At 40.9% G+C, this 17,325-nt stretch overlaps 1 protein-coding gene and 1 long non-coding RNA gene across 15 annotated transcripts in view; both read left to right on the top strand.

Moving 5' to 3' along the window:
* The window catches only part of CDK19 (cyclin dependent kinase 19), a 191,649-nt gene extending 184,525 nt beyond the window's left edge, over positions 1-7,124 (top strand). For all 14 annotated transcript variants that reach the window (XM_078447209.1, XM_078447208.2, XM_078447211.1 and 11 more), the window contains one exon: positions 2,537-7,124. In XM_078447209.1, coding sequence (XP_078303335.1) covers positions 2,537-2,668 — 132 coding nt within the window. In that variant the 3' untranslated portion in view covers positions 2,669-7,124. The remainder of the gene's footprint in view (positions 1-2,536) is intronic.
* Positions 7,125-10,969: 3,845 nt separating this feature from the next.
* Positions 10,970-17,143, top strand: LOC144616408 (uncharacterized). Its single transcript, XR_013555708.2, has 2 exons — positions 10,970-11,876; positions 16,982-17,143. It is a non-coding gene; the product is annotated as an uncharacterized LOC144616408 (long non-coding RNA).
* The last annotated feature ends 182 nt before the right edge of the window (positions 17,144-17,325 follow it).

Here is a 17,325-nt window from a genome sequence, read left to right as displayed (position 1 = left end):
GTTAGTAGAAGACATTGACAGAAAACAGTAAGAAATCCATCACAGGGTGCCTGGGTGGCTCAGTCGGTTAAACGTCCGACTTCAGCTCAGGTCATGATCTCGGGGTTCACGAGTTGGAGCCCCGTGTCAGGCTCTGTGCTGACAGCTTAGAGCCTGGAGCCTGCTTTGGATTCTGTGTCTCCCTCTCTCTCTGCCCCTCCCCTGCTCCCACTCTGTCTCTCTCTCTCAAAAATAAACATTTTTTAAAAAGGGGTTTTTTTTTAAAAGAAATCCATCATGGTCTAAGTGACATTCCAACGCATGTAGTCTTTACAGCCGGCTTCCCTAGGAAACAGTCCCAGTTGGGTTTTAATTAAATTGGGTATTGCTCTCAGCTGGCTCCAAGTGAAGGTCTTGTGGCCAGAAGCAGCTAGACCAGGGATGTCAAGGGGATCTGGTTAGACCAATGAGAAGTCTTAAGATCGGCAAGTCAAGATCGGCAATGAGAAGTCTTAAGATCGTGCTAGTGACTTAGGTGGCTGTCCCGTGCCCAAGACAGATAGGAATAAAGGGAGGACATCAAGTTTCTGAGTCTCATTATCATTTCGGCCATGATACTAACTTTCATCCAAAATGTAGGCTTTCTCCTTCCCATAGAGTAGTAGCCACAGAGGATTGCAGCCTGAGCAATCAACATGAAAGTTTTCCAATAAGACCATACTCCCTGAAAAGCCCCTGAAATGAGAGTAAAAGCCAAAGCATTAGAGACTGTTAAAAACTGAGAACAAACTGAGGGTTGATGGGGGGTGGGAGGGAGGGCAGGGTGGGTGATGGGTATTGAGGAGGGCACCTTTTGGGATGAGCACTGGGTGTTGTATGGAAACCAATTTGACAGTAAATTTCATATATTAAAAAATAAAAAAAAAATAAAAAAAAATAAAAAAAAAGAAATGAGAGTAAAGGAAGAGGAAGTACTTACCCAAGTACTTGGTGCCAAGTTTGCACTGAGGCTTGGGGTCCAGATGCGAAAACCCAGGCCCCACATTGGGCACCAAAATGATGTGGAAATGTTGGGGTTTGGAGTGAATGGTCAAGAAAGAATTCTTGAGCAGTCTTTAGTTCAAAAAGGTGGTTTTATTAAAGCACAGGGACAGGACCTGTGTGTAGAAAGAGCTGCACTGGGGTTGTGATGGGTGACTGTATACTTTCAAGTTGGGAGGGGGTTACGGATAGCATAAGTCCCTAAGGAATTTGGAAGCAAGATTTTCAGGACCTTGAGCAGGCTAACTGTTGTTAGGAAAAGGTTATTTACTAGTGTCTAGTAAAACCTTAGTCAGGAGACCCTTCAGATGTGTATCAGGGGGCCATATGCTTGGAGGATGATGGCTAACATATATCTTGGGGAGTAGAGATAAAGGAAGTTTCCAAAGGCATTTTTATATGTTAAAGTAGCTCACAGGATCCTGGAGGTTGGGATAATGTTAAGCTAAGGTTGCCTTTTGCCCTTAGCAAAGTGTTAACATCCAGGCAGCTGAGTTCCTAGAGTAAGGTCACTCTGCCTGTCTCAAGGACTTGTCAGTGGGCTGTAGGTTGTAGGGAAATTTACTTTTTTCTTTTACCTTTGTTTCCCACATCATGTTTGGCAGCCTTTGCACACTGAGTTGGGGGACCCTGCTGATTTGTCCTTCTTTAAATCCATAGTGCCACCTCAAGGTCATTTACATTTTTTACTCCAAGTAATAATTTTATTAGTAAGATCTTTTCCACTTTGCTCATGGAAAGAACCAGCGTTCTGAGCTTAGTTAAGGACACAGGCTCCAGCTATGCTTACCTTTAACTAGACCCCATGTTCTTATTCTATAGATGAATTCTTCCTTTTGCATAATTTTTCATATTTGCCCTTGGCACCATGAAGGTAAATGTTTCATTTAAGGTAATAACAAGACATTGAATTGAAATACATTTGTCTCTGCTTTCCGTGAAGGGCATTTTCATGTATGAACATTTTTTTTTATTCTAAATATTACCTGAAATTTATAAAACCCACTTATTGCCGCCACATCCTGCCCAGCCTGCCTTGCTTTGTCGTGTTGGCGATTGCCACTCCAGCCTCTACCTCTGAAAATTCTCTTCTCTAGAAATGACTTCTTGATCATAGCGTTGTTATTTATAATGAGAAAATTAACAGCATATCAGTATGCACTATGAATACTAATGCAGTGTGCCAAATTGATCATTCTCGTTTGCAAATCTCAGTTTTACAGAGAATAAGCAGAGTTTGTATAAAGAACAGTGGGTCAGCACAGGTTTCCCCTCTGCCTTTCTCTTGCCAGTGCGGCTCACGTCCCAAAGAAATCCAGCCAAACTTCATGCCTGCCAGAACATGTTACAGTGAGGGCACCCTGTCATTTCAAAGAAGCGAAACATATTAAGGAGCTCAAGTTAGCTGTCAGCTGCCGTGGATGGGAACCAGGGGCCTCTGAAAATGGCTCCTGTGTCCATCCTATTGTGATTAAGTCCTGAGCTGGTGATTCCCTTTTCCTTCTCCTTCCCCCAGCACTCCAGTTCTCGCCTGAATTACCAAAGCAGCGTTCAGGGATCCTCCCAGTCCCAGAGCACACTCGGCTACTCCTCCTCGTCCCAGCAAAGCGCGCAGTACCACCCGACTCACCAGGGCCACCGCTACTGACCGCCGCGGCCCAGGGCACAGACCCCAGCAATATGATGTCCGCATGGAAAGCAACCAAAAATGCAGACGATGCTGCCGTTTAAAACTCACCCACTTGGGCAGAAGACTACATACTGAGCATTTTGCAGGACGGACAGACGTCTCTTCTTTACTGACTTAAAGAAGATTTTTGTGAAGTTTCCCCGACACCCTTTCCCTGCATGTGTTCCATTGTGACTTTGATACAGCGTCTGATCTAATCCCAGCACTTAACTTCTGTAACCTTCAGCATTTTTTGGAAGGATTTCCTGGTGCACCTTTCTCATGCTGTAGCAATCACTATGATTTATCTTTTCAAAGCTCTTTTAATAGGATTTTAATGTTTTAGAAACAAGACTCCAGTGGTGTATAGTTTTCTACTTCATGAACTGATCTAGCAACACAGGTAAAAATGCACCTTTTAAAGCACTACGTTGTTTTCACAGAATATGACTGTTTTGCTCATGGAAGTCTTAAACAGAAACTGTTACTGTCCCAAAGTACTTTGCTGTTATGTTTTTATTTATCTAGTTTCAGGGAAGGTCTAAGAAAAGACACACAGTGGGACAGAGGGAACCTACAACCAAAAACAGCCTAGATCTTCGCAGTTACTATGCTTTATGCTCTGAAGAACTGAATTGTGTGGTAATTTTGACATAATCAATCATCCATATGGAACGTAGTTCCCAGAATCACCTTATTCTGAAGAGTATTCAGTAAGAATTCTAATTTAACCTTCATGTAGCTAAGTCTGCCTTGAAAAAGGGTTTCAAGAGCTTCGATGAAATACAGCCCTCTGGTGCCCCACACCAGAAAGTGGAAGAGAGTATTAACTGCACTAGGGTTTCTTTAAGGAGTAATGTTGATCAGAGGATGATGTATCGTTTACCTTTGAAGGAAAAGCTTTGAGTGTGTATTGTACATAAAGTTGGCTTCTCTAAAGAACTGTTGGTTTCTTCGCATCTGGGCCAGCTTGAGTCACTTCCTTACATAATCAAGAGTACTCAAATAGAAGCCTGCAAAATTAATTTGCAAATTAATCTGCTTTTAAAATTAAGAGCAGTGTTCTCCATTCATATTTGCATTAGACATAGAGTGACTATTTTTAAAGCATGTTAAGAATTTAGGTTTTATTCATGTTTGAAGTATGTATTATGTATGCATAATTTTGCTGTTGTTACTGAAACGTAATTCTATCAAGAATCTTTTCATTGCACTGAATGCTTTCTTCGCCCCTAGGAGAAAACTTAATAATTGTGCCTAAAAAACTATGGGCAGATAGTATACACGACTATACGAGATAAAGTGCATATTTGCATTTCCATGATCTATGAATTAGAGGCTGAGTTCTTTAGCCAGTGAAAGGACCGCCTCACCCCCCAGAGTCACAGGAAATATAGAGTCTTAGAGCTCCCATTGTAATGTAAGGGGCAAGAAATTTGTGTTCTTCTGAATGCTACTAGCAGCACCAGCCCTGTTTTAAACGTTTTCTTGAGCTAGAAGAAATAGCTGATTGTTGTATATGCAAGTTATATGCATTTTTTAAACGATTATTTGTGAACTTATCTACCTGGTAATGATACTCTGGGTCCATATACAAGTAAAGTAAGATTTTAGACAGAAGCCAGTATACATTTTGCACTATTGATGTGATACTGTAGCCAGCAAGGACCTTACTGATCTCAGCATAATAATGCTTATTAATAATAAAAGCTGTATAGTGACACTCATCAAACATTGAAGATGAAACAGTTGACATACTCCATTGGAAGGAATTTCTAGTTGTCTGATAATTCACCCCTTCCATTTTTTTTTTGTTTGTTTTTTTTAAGGAGAAGTTAATAGCCCTCTGCGTAATGTAGCTACCTGTATATAGTTCTGTCCTGTGCCCTGAAGCCTCACTGTCCAGAGTTATTGGTCATCAGATGCTCACTGCACCCTCACCATGTGCCCAATGCCATGCTGGGTGGAAGCCACAAAGGGCAAGACATACTTCCTGTCCTTAAGGAACTTACGATCCATTCCATGACAGAAAGTTCTCCGGGGATGATAGGAATGGCTTATGAGTGTGAAGGTCCTTTTGTTTACTTCTAAACTCACTTGGATAGAGTTATTATTCCAAATTCTGCTGTGTAGTAAACTGTTACCAAGAGGTGTTCGTCCACCTCTGAGAAAGCCAGCGATGAAATAGCACAACAGGCATTACTTTAGGTTTGAAATGTTCACAGCAGCCTTTCAACAACAATGGGGTGGACCTTATAGGCAGAACGTACTCCTTAAGCGGCTGTAGGAAATTAAATGAAAGCAGAAGCCCTGTTGCTGCCCTAAGGGGGCCCTTACATTTAACAAGAGAAAAGCCCAAATAAAATATGTGCATGGACCAAAATACCATGCCCCTTGATACTTTATAAGCAACTTTAATATACAGTTCTTGTGATATGTGTTTGTATAATCACAGGACTACCCTGCTTTCCTTGCATATAGCTAATTTTATTGTCAGAACTGATAGGCAAACTGTGAGGGGATTTCATCAGTTTTTCCTAATACACAGTGTTCTCCAAGATACAGCCAGGTATCCCCCGTTCCTCTGGTCACTGTGCTCATACTGGCCCTTTTCTTCTTGTTCTTGCCTTGGAGTTGGCGATGCCCACTGGTGCCCATTACCCTTGAAATAATCGTGGTTCATGATTTCCTTTTCCCTGTAAAGGGGAACAAAGCCTTTAACATATGTATGGACCCTAAACTGGGACCTCGGGGGAGATCTGTGACGCTTTTTGACGTTAAAATTTACCTCTGTGGTCCCCAAGTGACCTGATTCCAGAAAACTTATTACTGTCATGTTCCCTGAGGATGCAGGGGGAGGGGGGCATCCCTCAGCCCATGAGAACACCCAAACCAAGAAAGGTTATTGAAAGGAAAAAAGGAGGGGCACCTGGGTGGCTTAGTCGGTTAAGCGCCCAACTTCTCACAGTTCCGTGAGTAGTTCGAGCCCCACGCCACACTCCAGACTGACAGCTCAGAGCCTGGAGCCTGCTTCAGATTCTGTCTCCCTCTCTCTCTGCCCCTTCCCCACTGGCGCTCTGTCTTTCTGTCTCTCAAAAATGAATAAACATTTAAAAAAATTAGGAAGGAAGGAATAAAAGTGAAGGTTTTCTGCCCTCCATATTCAAATCAGTTTTCGAATTAGCTTTCTGGTGAGAAGTGTGTTTGGGATAAAGGGATTCTAGAAGTTTCAGGACAGCTGAGCTCAAGGGTAAGGGAGTCTGGCAGCAGGGCTGTTAACTATGAGCTGAAGCAATCCTTGTGATGAAAGTGGATCCTGCAGTAACATACAAAAGCCAAGGACATGTATATTTTTATATCTGTGTGGTTTTAAAATTTTAGTACTTAGAACTTTGGTCTTCTGCACTACTCTTTTGCTCTTATAAACATAATTTACATGTAAGAATGGAAAGGGACAATATTTGCCTACATGTTCCCTGCCTCATCCCCAGGGAAGTAACTGCTGGTTGTATGCCTCTAAAACAATGCTGTTTTCTCTGCTAAGGGTAAAAGAAAAAAAATGTTGGATGATAAGATTTGCAGCTTAATCTGCTTTGAATAAAACCATGGAGCAGAAACTATACGATGAAGGAAGAATTCTATGAAAATTGCAAATCCTAAACTCTGTGGCGATATCTTTCTAGGGAATGGAGAAAGGCAGTGAAATGGCAGGTAGCCTAAAGGAGGCTTGAAGGACTCAGATATAAGTAATATTTTATATCAAACATAGCAGTTTAGGCCCCCGTAATCTTCAAGAGTAGTCACAGATGTCATAAAACAAAGTTCATTGTTTTAGGATTTTTTAAAAATGTGTTGTACCTAAGGCCATACTTACTCTTCTATGCTATCACTGCAAAGGAGTGATATGTATGTATTATATGAAAAAAAAAATCCTTAATGCACTGTTATCTCCTAAATATTTAGTAAATTAATACTATTTAATTTTTTTAAAGATTTGTCTGTGTAGACACTAAAAGTATTACACAAAATCTGGACTGAAGATGTCCTTTTTAACAACAATTTAAAGTACTTTTTATATATGTTATGTAGTATATACCCTTTCTAAACTGCCTAGTTTGTAATTCTCATAATTCCTACTTGTGAAGTGTACCTGTCTTTGTCTCTCTTTTCAGTCCATTTCTGCACGCACCCCTCTTTCTACGATTATAGAGATGACTGTGTATGCTTTACATTCTGCTGCGAGGTGCACGCTCAGAGCCGGCTGCGCTCTGGTGGGGCGTGTTCCATGGGGTGCAGGAGGGCAACCGCTTTGGAGCTGAGTGTTTCCCGCTTTTGAGTTGTCCTGACATCCTTCTTGAAATGACTGTTAAAACTAAAATAAATTACATTGCATTTATTTTATATTCTTGGTTGTAATAAAATTTAATTGACTTTGTTTCTATGTGGATTTTTTTTAAGTACAGAAAAACTCCTGTTAATAAGTTGTGGCATTAAAATTGTATCTGTGCACCTAGAAGCTTTTCAGATTACAATTGTCCTGCAGAGATGCAGTCTCCTGGTGAGTTGCAATATGTTATTTTATTCAGGATGCTTCTGATGTCACAAACCACAGATGCAATGCTTACAGATACCTCAGAAGCAAAGCAATAGTTTTGAAAACATTTCTAAGGAAAACATCCTTTCTAGAAAAAAAAATGAAAATTAGAATGATGTTTTAGAAAAAACAAATAGGCAGCATTTTGTGGGTTAGAGTGGCATTGGACTTTTTTTCCCCTTTTTATAAGGACATTCTGTTTTACCTGACTGCCCCTTATGATTTACTTGATGAATCTAATACAGTTACTCCAATAGTCAAAGGCATCATGGAGTGAACTGAAGAATGTTTAAATGGCACAAACACAGAACTTCCATTTCTCTTTAAAATAGATAACAGCACCCGTCTGGTTGCTTCACTGCTTGGCCTTGACCATATCTATTCAATACCGTGCTATTTATAGGGTAGAGCTTCTCTTGGAATACTATTCTTTGACCATAGCTGCCTTTCTAACCAGCCACCTGGATAAGAGAAAGTGCATGACTGTATAAACTCCTTACCATTCCTAGGAAAGTAACTTTGAAAGTACAGGACTATGTATGTAGCTGACTGTAAGTTCTTTGTGGACAGGGGGCTGGATTCCATTCCTTCTGCACTTTCAGCGCCTGTCGTGATGCCCAACACAGAGCAGACAATAGGGCAAGTCATTAACATCACTTTTGTATCTTGGCATAGAATTCCTGGGTCATTTCTTTTTTCAATTTTTTCACTTATTAATTTTCTTAAATTTACATACAAGATAGTTAACGTATAGTGCAATAATGATTTCAGGAGTAGAATTCAATGATTCATCACCTACATATAACCCCAGTGCTCATCCCAACAAGTGTCCTCCTTAATGCCCCTTGCCCAACTAGCCCATTCCCCCACCTGAAACCCCTCCAGCAACCCTCAGTTTGTTCTCTGTATTTAAGAGTCTCTTATTGTTTGTCTCCCTCCGTGTTGTTATTTTTGCTTCCCTTCTCTTATGTTCATCTGTTTGTATCTAAAATTCCTCATATGAGTGAAGTCATATGATACTTGTCTTTCTCTGACTAATTTCACTTAGCATAATACACTCTAGTTCCATCCATGTTGTCACAAATGGCAAGATTTCATTATTTTTGATTACCCAGTAATACTCCATTGTATACATACACCACATCTTCTTTATCCATTCATCAGTCAATGGACATTTGGGCTCTTTTCATACTTCAGCTATTGTCTTTAGTGCTGCTATAAACATTGGGGTGCATGTGCCCCTTTGAATCAGCACTCCTATATCCTTTGGATAAATACCTAGTAGTGCAATTGCTGGGTTGTAGGATAATTCTATTTTTAGTTTTTTGAGGAACCTCCATACTGTTTTCCACAGTGGCTGCACCAGTTTGCATTCCCACTAGCAGTGCAAAAGAGTTCCCCTTTCTCCACATCCTTGCCAACACCTTTTGGTGCCTGAGCTGTTAATGTTAGCAATTCCAGGGGTGCCTGGGTGGCTCAGTCAGTTGAGCGTCCGACTTCAGCTCAGGTCATGATCTCGCAGTGCGTGAGTTCGAGCCCCACGTGGGGCTCTGTGCTGACAGCTCAGAGCCTGGAGCCTGTTTTGGATTCTGTGTCTCCCTCTCTCTGACCCTCCCCCGTACATGCTCTGTCTCTCTCTGTCTCAAAAGTAAATAAATGTTAAAAAAAAATTTTTTTTTAAATGTTAGCCATTCCAACAAGTGTGAGGTGGTATCTCAGTGTGGCTTTGATTGGTATTTCCCTGATGATGAGTGATATTGAGCATTTTCTCCTGTGTCTGTTGGCCATCTGGATGTCTTCTTCAGAGAAGTGTCTACTCATGTCTTTTGCCCATTTCTTCACTGGATTATTTGTTTTTTGGGTGTTAAGTTTAGTAAGTTCTTTGTAGATTTTGGACACTAATCCTTTATCTGATATGTCATTTGCAAATATTTTTTCCCATTCTGTCAGTTGCCTTTTAGTTTCGCTGATTGTTTCCTTCACTGTGCAGAAGGTTTTTATCTTGATGAGGTCCCAATAGTTCATTTTTGCTTTTGTTTCCCTTGCCTCCAGAGACATATGAGTAAGAAGTTGCTGCAGCCAAGGTCAAAGAGGTTTTTGCCTGCTTTCTCATCTAGGATTTTGATGGCTTCCTGTCTTGTGTTTAGGTCTTTATCCATTTTGAGTTTATTTTTGTGTATGATGTAAGAAAATGGTCCAGCTTCATTCTGCTGCATGTCACTGTCCAGTTTTCCCAGCACCATTTGCTGAAGAGACTGTCTTTATTCCATTGGATATTCTTTCCTGCTTTGTCAGAGATTAGTTGGCCATACGTTTGTGGGTCCATTTCTGAGTTCTCTATTTTGTTCCATTGATCTGAGTGTTCTTGTGCCAGTACCATACTGTCTTGATGATTACAGCTTTGTGATACATCTTGAAGTCTGGGATTGTGATGCCTCCGGCTTTGGTTTTCTTTTTCAGGATTGCTTTGGCTATTCAGGTTCTTTTCTGGTTCCATACAAATTTTAGGACTGTTTGTTCTAGATCTGAAGAATGCTGGATCATTTTAAATGGTGGGAATTTTAAAGCCTCAAATAGCATCAATCTGTTTTGCAGGCAGTAGAAAGCCAGCTTGGACCAGCAAAAGCCTAACAAGAACATTTGTTCATTTGTTCTAAATGAGAGAATATAAGGGTAAGAAATGAAAATACTGAGTTAATTATTTTTCGGGTGTGGAGTTTGGTGAGTTCTTTACAATTTTGGATGCTAGCCCTTTGTCCAATATATCATTTGCAAATATCTTTTCCCATTCTGTCAGTTGCCTTTTAGTTTTGTTGATTGTTTCCTTTGCAGTGCAGAAGCTTTATATCTTCATGAGGTCCCAATAGTTCATTTTTGCTTTTAATTCCCTTGCCTTTGGAGATGTGTCAAGTAAGAAAAACAAATAATCCAGTGAAGAATTGGGCAGAAGACATGAATAGACACTTCTCTAAAGAAGACATTCAGATGGCCAACAGGCACATGAAAAGATACTCAACGTCACTCCTTATCAGTGAGATATCACCTCACGCCAGTCAGAGCGGCTAAAATGAACAAATCAGGAGACTACAGATGCTGCAGAGGATGTGGAGAAATGGGAACCCTCTTGCACTGTTGGTGGGAATGCAAACTGGTGCAGCCGCTCTGGAAAACAGTGTGGAGGTTCCTCAAAAAATTAAAAATAGATCTATCCTATGACGCAGCAATAGCACTGCTAGGAATTTACCCAAGGGATACAAGAGTGCTGATGCATAGGGGCACTTGTACCCCAATGTTTATAGCAGCACTTTCAACAATAGCCAAATTACGTAAACAGCCTAAATGTCCATCAACTGTTGAATGGATAAAGAAATTGTGGTTTATATACACAATGGAATACTACTTGGCAATGAGAAAGAGTGAAATATGGCCTTTTGTAGCAACGTGGATGGAACTGGAGAGTGCCATGCTAAGTGAAATAAGTCATACGGAAAAAGACAGATACTATATGTTTTCACTCCTATGTGGATCCTGAGAAACTTAACAGAAGACCATGGGGGAGGGGAAGGGGAAAAAAAGTTACAGAGATGGAAGGAGGCAAACCATAAGAGACTCTTAAAAACTGAGAATAAACTGAGGGTTGATGGGCGGTGGGAGGGAGGGGAAAGTGAGTGATGGGCATTGAGGAGGGCGCCTGTTGGGATGAGCACTGGGTGTTGTATGGAAACCAATTTGACAATAAATTTCATATTAAAAAGAAAAAATAAAAGAAAATATTGACTTAAAACATTAAGATGTATTAAGTACATTCCTTTTTCTTTTTCAGACTTTTTCTGCTGCTTAGACTTTTTCATAAAGTACTGCTGAGTTTTTCACATAAAGATGCTATTGTGAACTGAATGTATTCCTTCAAAATTCTTATGTTGAAGCCTTTATCCCCAGTGTGGCTATATTTGGAGATGAGGCCTTTATTGAAGTAATGAAAGTCAAGTGAATTCATAAGGATAGGACCTTGATCTAATGAGATTAGTTTCTTTGTAAGAAAAAACACCAGACAGCTCTCTCCCCTCTCCCTTTTTCCTTGCATGCCACCCTCCCCCTCCCCCCTTTTTCTTCTCTTTCCCCACAGCCTTCTCTCCCCACCACGTGAGGACACAACAAGAGGGCTACATCTGCAAGCCAGGAAGACAGCCTTCACCAGAAACCAAATCCTGCCAGACCTTGATCTTGGACTTTCCAGCCTCCAGAACTGTGAGAAAGTAAATTTTCATTGTTTAAGCCACCCAGCCTATGGTATTTTGTTACAGCAACTCATGCAGACTTTGGTACCAAGAAATGGGGTGCTGTTGTAACAAGTACCTAAAAGTGTGGCCGCGGTTTTAGAACTGGTGGATGGGGGGAGGTTGGAGGAATCTGAGGCACAGGCTAGAAACATGGAATGTTAGAGGCAATTTTGGTGATTGCTCTGAAAGAAAAGAAGAGAGCTGGAGAGAAAGGTTCTCTTAGAGAATCTTCTTAGGGAACACATCAATAATCACGAACAGAATGTTGATAGAAATACGGACGGTAAAGGTATCATATGGAAATAAGAAACAGGTAATTGGAGACTGGAGAAAAGGCAATCCTTGTTACAAATTTCCAAATAACTTGGCTGAATTGTGCTCTAGTGTTTTATGGAAGGTAGAATTGTTGATGGATGAAATTTCATTTTGTAGTTATTTGTTGTTATATAGAGAAAGACATTGGATTTGCATATTGCCTTTATATCCTGTGACATTGCCAAATTCACTGTTCTAATAGCTTTGTGGTTTTGTTTTTGTTTTGTGGAAGAGGATTCTCTTAGGTTTTCTACATATACAATTGTGTCATCTGTGAATAAAGACAGTTGCACTTCTTCCTTTCCAACTTAAATACCTTTTATTTACTTTTCTTGCCTAAATGCATGGGCTAGCAGTTCCAATACAATGTTGAATAGAACTGGTAAGAGTGAACACCTTGTAATGTTCTGCCTCAGAAAGCATTCTATATTTCACCATTAGGTAGTATTAGATAAAGGTTTTTCATAGATGCCCTTAGTCAAATGGAGGAAGTTTCCTTCTACTTCTATTTTGACAAGTTTTAATCATGAACAGGTGCTGCATTTTGTGAAATCCCTTTTCCTGCATATGAGATGATTACATGATTTTTCTCCTTTAGGCTGTTACAATGATGAATTACCTTAAAAAATTTTTTTGGCAGGGGGTGGATAGCTGACTCAGTTGGAGGAGCATGTGACTCTTGATCTCGGGGTTGTGAGTTTGAGCCCCACTTTGGGTGTAGAGATTACTTAAATAAATAAACTTTAAAAAGTTTTTGGCTTAACACAACACAAAATTTATTATCTCACAGTTTCTGTGGGTCAGGAGTGTGGTCATGTGTTAACTGGGTCCTCTGCTCATGGTCTTAGCAGATCTCAAGGTGGTAACTGGGACTTTGATCTCATCTAAGGCTTGGAGTTCTCTTCCAAGATCACTAGGTTATGGCAGAATTCAGCTTCTGTGGTTGTAGGACTTGTCTGCTGTCTGTGGAGGGCCATCCTTCGCTCCTAGAGACTATTTTGCCATGTGGCCTGCTCCATCCACAACATGTAGTTGGCTTCTTCAAGGTCATCAGGAAAATTCCTACCTAGTCTGCTACAGCAGAGTTTTATATAATATAATGTAATCACTGATATGACTATTTCATCATATTCACAAGTCCTGCTCAAGTGAGGGGAATTATATAGGATGTGTATCTGGGGCTACGCTGACTGATTTTTGAATGTTAAAACAGCCTTGCGTTCCTGGGATAAACACAAAGAGAAAGCAATGTGAAGATGGAAGCAGAGGTTGGAGTGATGCAGCCACAAGCCAAGAAATGCTGTCAGCCCCCAGAGACTAGAAGAGGCAAGGATAAATTCTCCTTTAGCCTCAGGAGGGAATGTGGCCTTGCTGACACTTTGACTTCAGACTTCTGGCCTCTAGAACTGAGGATAAGCTTCTGTTGTTTTAAGCCCCCAAGTTTGTGGTAATTTGTTACAACAGGCATAGGAAACAAATACAGATTTGGGTCATGGTGTATTATCATCTTACTAATTTACTGGGTTTGACTTGAAACCAATTAAAAGCATAAAGTGGAACCAAAGCCAAAATGGCTGTACTAATGTTTCAGCAAAGCTCGATTTTACACTAATCTTTTCCCTCTCTTCCCCCAGCCTCCCTTCCTCCTGTCTTTCCTTTCATTTCAGGAACCCCATACTACCCTGAAGACAGGACAGAGGAGTCTGTCAGTAGTACAAAATTCCTGTCAAAACCAGTTACATACTGTATTTCCTTATAAAACCCACAGCCCGTTCCTAGAGGCCGGCTTGCAGTTTTGAAGGCAGCCTCCCTTGCCTGGCAAAGCAATAAAGCTATTATTCCTCTTTATACCCAAACTCTGTCTTCCCATTACATATTTTGGCTCCAGAGGTTGGTTTTCGATGACAGATTTGCTAATATTTTAAGACTTTTTCATATCTATATTCATGAAGGATATTGGTCTATAATTTTCTTGTGATGTTCCTTTCAAGTTTAGTGTCAAGGTTATACAGGACTCATAAAATGATACCAGGGAAATGTTTTATCTTCTGTGGTCTGAGAGAGTTTGTGCAATACTTGTATTATTTCTTCCTTAAATGGTTTGGTAGAAGACACCAGTGAGGACTTCTGGAGTTTTCTCTATGAGAAACACTTTAATTAGAAATTGAATTACTTTAAAGATTATAGAGCCATACAGATTTGCTATTTTTGAGTTCATTTTATAAAGTTGTATTTTAAACGAATTTATTGGGACGCCTGGGTGGCTCAGTTGGTTAAGCTCGGCTCAGGTCATGATCTCACGGTTCGTGAGTTTGAGCCCTGTGTCAGGCTTTGTGCTGTCAGCTCGGAGCCTAGAGCCTGCTTCGGATTCTGTGTCTCCCTCTCTCTCCCTCCCTCTCTGTTCCTCCCCCACTTGCACTCTCTCTCTCCTTCAAAAATAAAGATTAAAAAAAAAAATTTTTTTAAGGAATTTATTGCATCTAGGTTGTGATATAAATGTTTCTCTGAAGATATATACTTAGACATTGGAATTGTCAAGTCAAAAGAAATGAGTGTTAAAAAAATGTTTATTTATTTTGAAAGCAAGAGTGCACAAGCAGGGGAGGGGCAGAGAGAGAGGGAGAGAGAGAATCCCAAGCAGACCCTGTGCTGCCAGTGCAGAGCTGGACGCAGGGCTCGATCTCATGAGTCATGAGATCATGACCTGAGCCAGGATCAAGAGTCTGATGCTCAGCTGACTGAGCCACCAGGTGCCCCAGAATGAGCATTTTAAATTATGAAAACATGTATTGAGCTAACATTTACACAGCACTTCCTACATGCATTTTACATTTATTAACTCTTTTACTTCTGACAACAGCTGTATGAGGTAGACGCTATTGTTGTCCCCAGATTTAAAAAATAATTTATTATCTTTTAAAATGTTTTATTTTTGAGAGAGAGAGAGAGAGAGAGAGAGAGAGAGAGAGTGGGGGCGGGTCAGAGAGACAGGGAGACACAGAATCCGAAGCAGGCTCCAAAGCTGTCAGCACAGAGCCCAGCATGGGGCTCAAACTCACAAACCATGAGATCATGACCTGAGCCAACGCTGGACGCTTAACCAACTGAGCTACCCAGGCGTCCCCCAAATATTTTATTTTTAAGTAATCTCTACACCCACGGTGGGGTTTGACCAGGCACCCCATTGTCTCCAATTTTTAATAAATGAAAAACAAAACAGAGAGAGAGGTTAAGTAACTTGTATAAGTCACACAACTGATAAGCATCAGAGCCAAATGCCTAACCCTTTATACCTGTAGTTCTCCAAGTGTATTCCCTGGACCAGCCACATTAGCATCATGCGGGAACTTGTTGGAAATGCACATTCTCAGATTCTCCCCCATAGTGCTGACTCAGATACTCTAGGGGTGGGGCCCAGGAAGTTGTGTTTTAATGAGCCTCTCGGTGATTCTGATGCATACTAAAGTTTGAGAACCACTGACTTGTACCATACACTTCTCACATATATTTCCAAATCACCTTCTACAAGAACTATTAATTTACTTTCACCAGTCGTATATGAGAGCGCCCCTGTCCCTTCGCCCTCCTAAAACTGAGCAATCTTTATATTACAGATTTACAATCTGATAGGCAGAGAGTCATGTCTTGTTGCTTTAAAAAACTATTTTGGTCCTCCTTTTAGTGCGGGTCCATTTCTGTCCTTTTACCTGCCCTCCTGGGCCTCCTCTTCTTCTGCATGGCCTTTGGCTCCATTGACCCTCCTTTTCTGGGGGTGGGTTTTCAAGTCTAACCCTTCTGAATTTGCCAGGCAACCATGTGGTGCTTGAGTGCTAAATTAATCTCATTCTTTACAAGTAAGGAGAAGCAAATAGGTTATCTTCTAGAAGTATAAAAATCTTGTTTTTGTTTACTGAGCATGAAATACAAAGTCTTCTTCAGCTTTTGTTACTGACAATCCTTTCCTAAATTGTGCATTTTTCTTGAAATTCTGCATACATCTTGGCACTGTGGTGCCAGTGTACTGAACATCAACAAGGATGATAGGTGTAGGAGCAGAAGAGATCTGTAGTTACCCCAAGTGGTAACCTCAAAAGTGTTTGCGGGAGGGGCACATGGGTGGCTCAGTCGGTTGAGCGTCCAACTTTGGCTCAGGTCATGATCTCATGGTTCGTGGGTTCAAGCCCCGCGTGGGGCTCTGTGCTGACAGCTCGGAGCCTGGAGCCAGCTTCGGATTCTGTGTCTCCCTCTCTGCCCCTCCCCCACTTCACTCTGTCTCTCTCTCTCTCTCTCTCTCTCTCTCTCTCTTTCACAAATAAATGAACATTTAAAAAAAAAAAAAAGTGTTTGGGGGAAACTAATCCCTGACCTTGACATTTTTGGAGGAGGGAGTACCTTTCTTATGTCCAAGAACAGAAAACCTTGATTGACCAAAGGTCCCCATGATTTGATTTCATGGTGTTTCCCATTGTATTTTCACCACATTGCAGAAAAGACCCCATAAAAAAAACTAGCTGGCTAAATATCACAGGGCTGGGGCAACTGGTTGGCTCTGTTGGTAGAGCATGAGACTCTTGATCTCAGGGTTGCGAGTTCGAGGCCCATGTTGGGCATAGACATTACTTTCAAAAAACAAAAAAAATCACAGAGCAAATTCTTACCATCTACAGTGTCAAGTAGTTATTGAGTCGTGATATTCAGCTCCCCGTCAGTCGTATCAACATGGCATGACAGAAAGAACATGGGTTTTGGAGACAAACTTAGGTTTGAAACCTAGTACTTATACATCTGAGCTGTGGAGCCTTGGACAAGTTACTGAACCTCTCTCTGATCTCACTTTATTACCTATACAATGCAAAAAAAAAAAAAAAAAAAAAAAAAAAAAAAAAAAAAAAAGCATCTACCTCATACAGTTTAAGGATTAAATGACATAATATGTGTTGTGTCCAGCAGGGCACCTGCCTCATAGTAGGCTCTCAGGGAATGTGGATTCCATTGGTTTTCACTTCCCACTGAAATTTCTATATGCTTGAATGTGTGTTTGTAGTATAAATAGGAAGTTTAATATCCTTTATCTCCTTCATTTGATGATCTCTCTTTTCACAGAGGATGACACATCTGTATCTGCGCAGGTTACCCGTCAGCCATTTGAATGGCAAGAAGGACACCACCCGTCGTACCAAGGAGCGCTCTTATAAGCCGAGGGCTATGTAACAGGCACTGGGCTCATTCTTTAATGAAATACGATCAAAAACCAAGGGACTCTTTCATTGTGTTTCAGTGGCATCACCCATTAACTTTTCTCTTTTTTTCCTACCGCAATAAGAAATAAGTTCAACTAGGGGCGCCCGGGTGGCTCAGTTGGTTGAGCGACCGACTTCAGCTCAGGTCATGATCTCACAAGTCATGAGTTTGAGCCCCGCATCAGGCCCTGTGCTGACAGCTCAGAG

The sequence above is a fragment of the Panthera onca genome, chromosome B2 (genome assembly GCF_046562875.1).
Source record: "Panthera onca isolate mPanOnc1 chromosome B2, mPanOnc1 haplotype 2, whole genome shotgun sequence".
Classification (NCBI taxonomy): domain Eukaryota; kingdom Metazoa; phylum Chordata; class Mammalia; order Carnivora; family Felidae; genus Panthera; species Panthera onca.
Note: the sequence above shows the minus strand (reverse complement) of the source record. Positions and strands in the feature narration are given on the sequence as shown.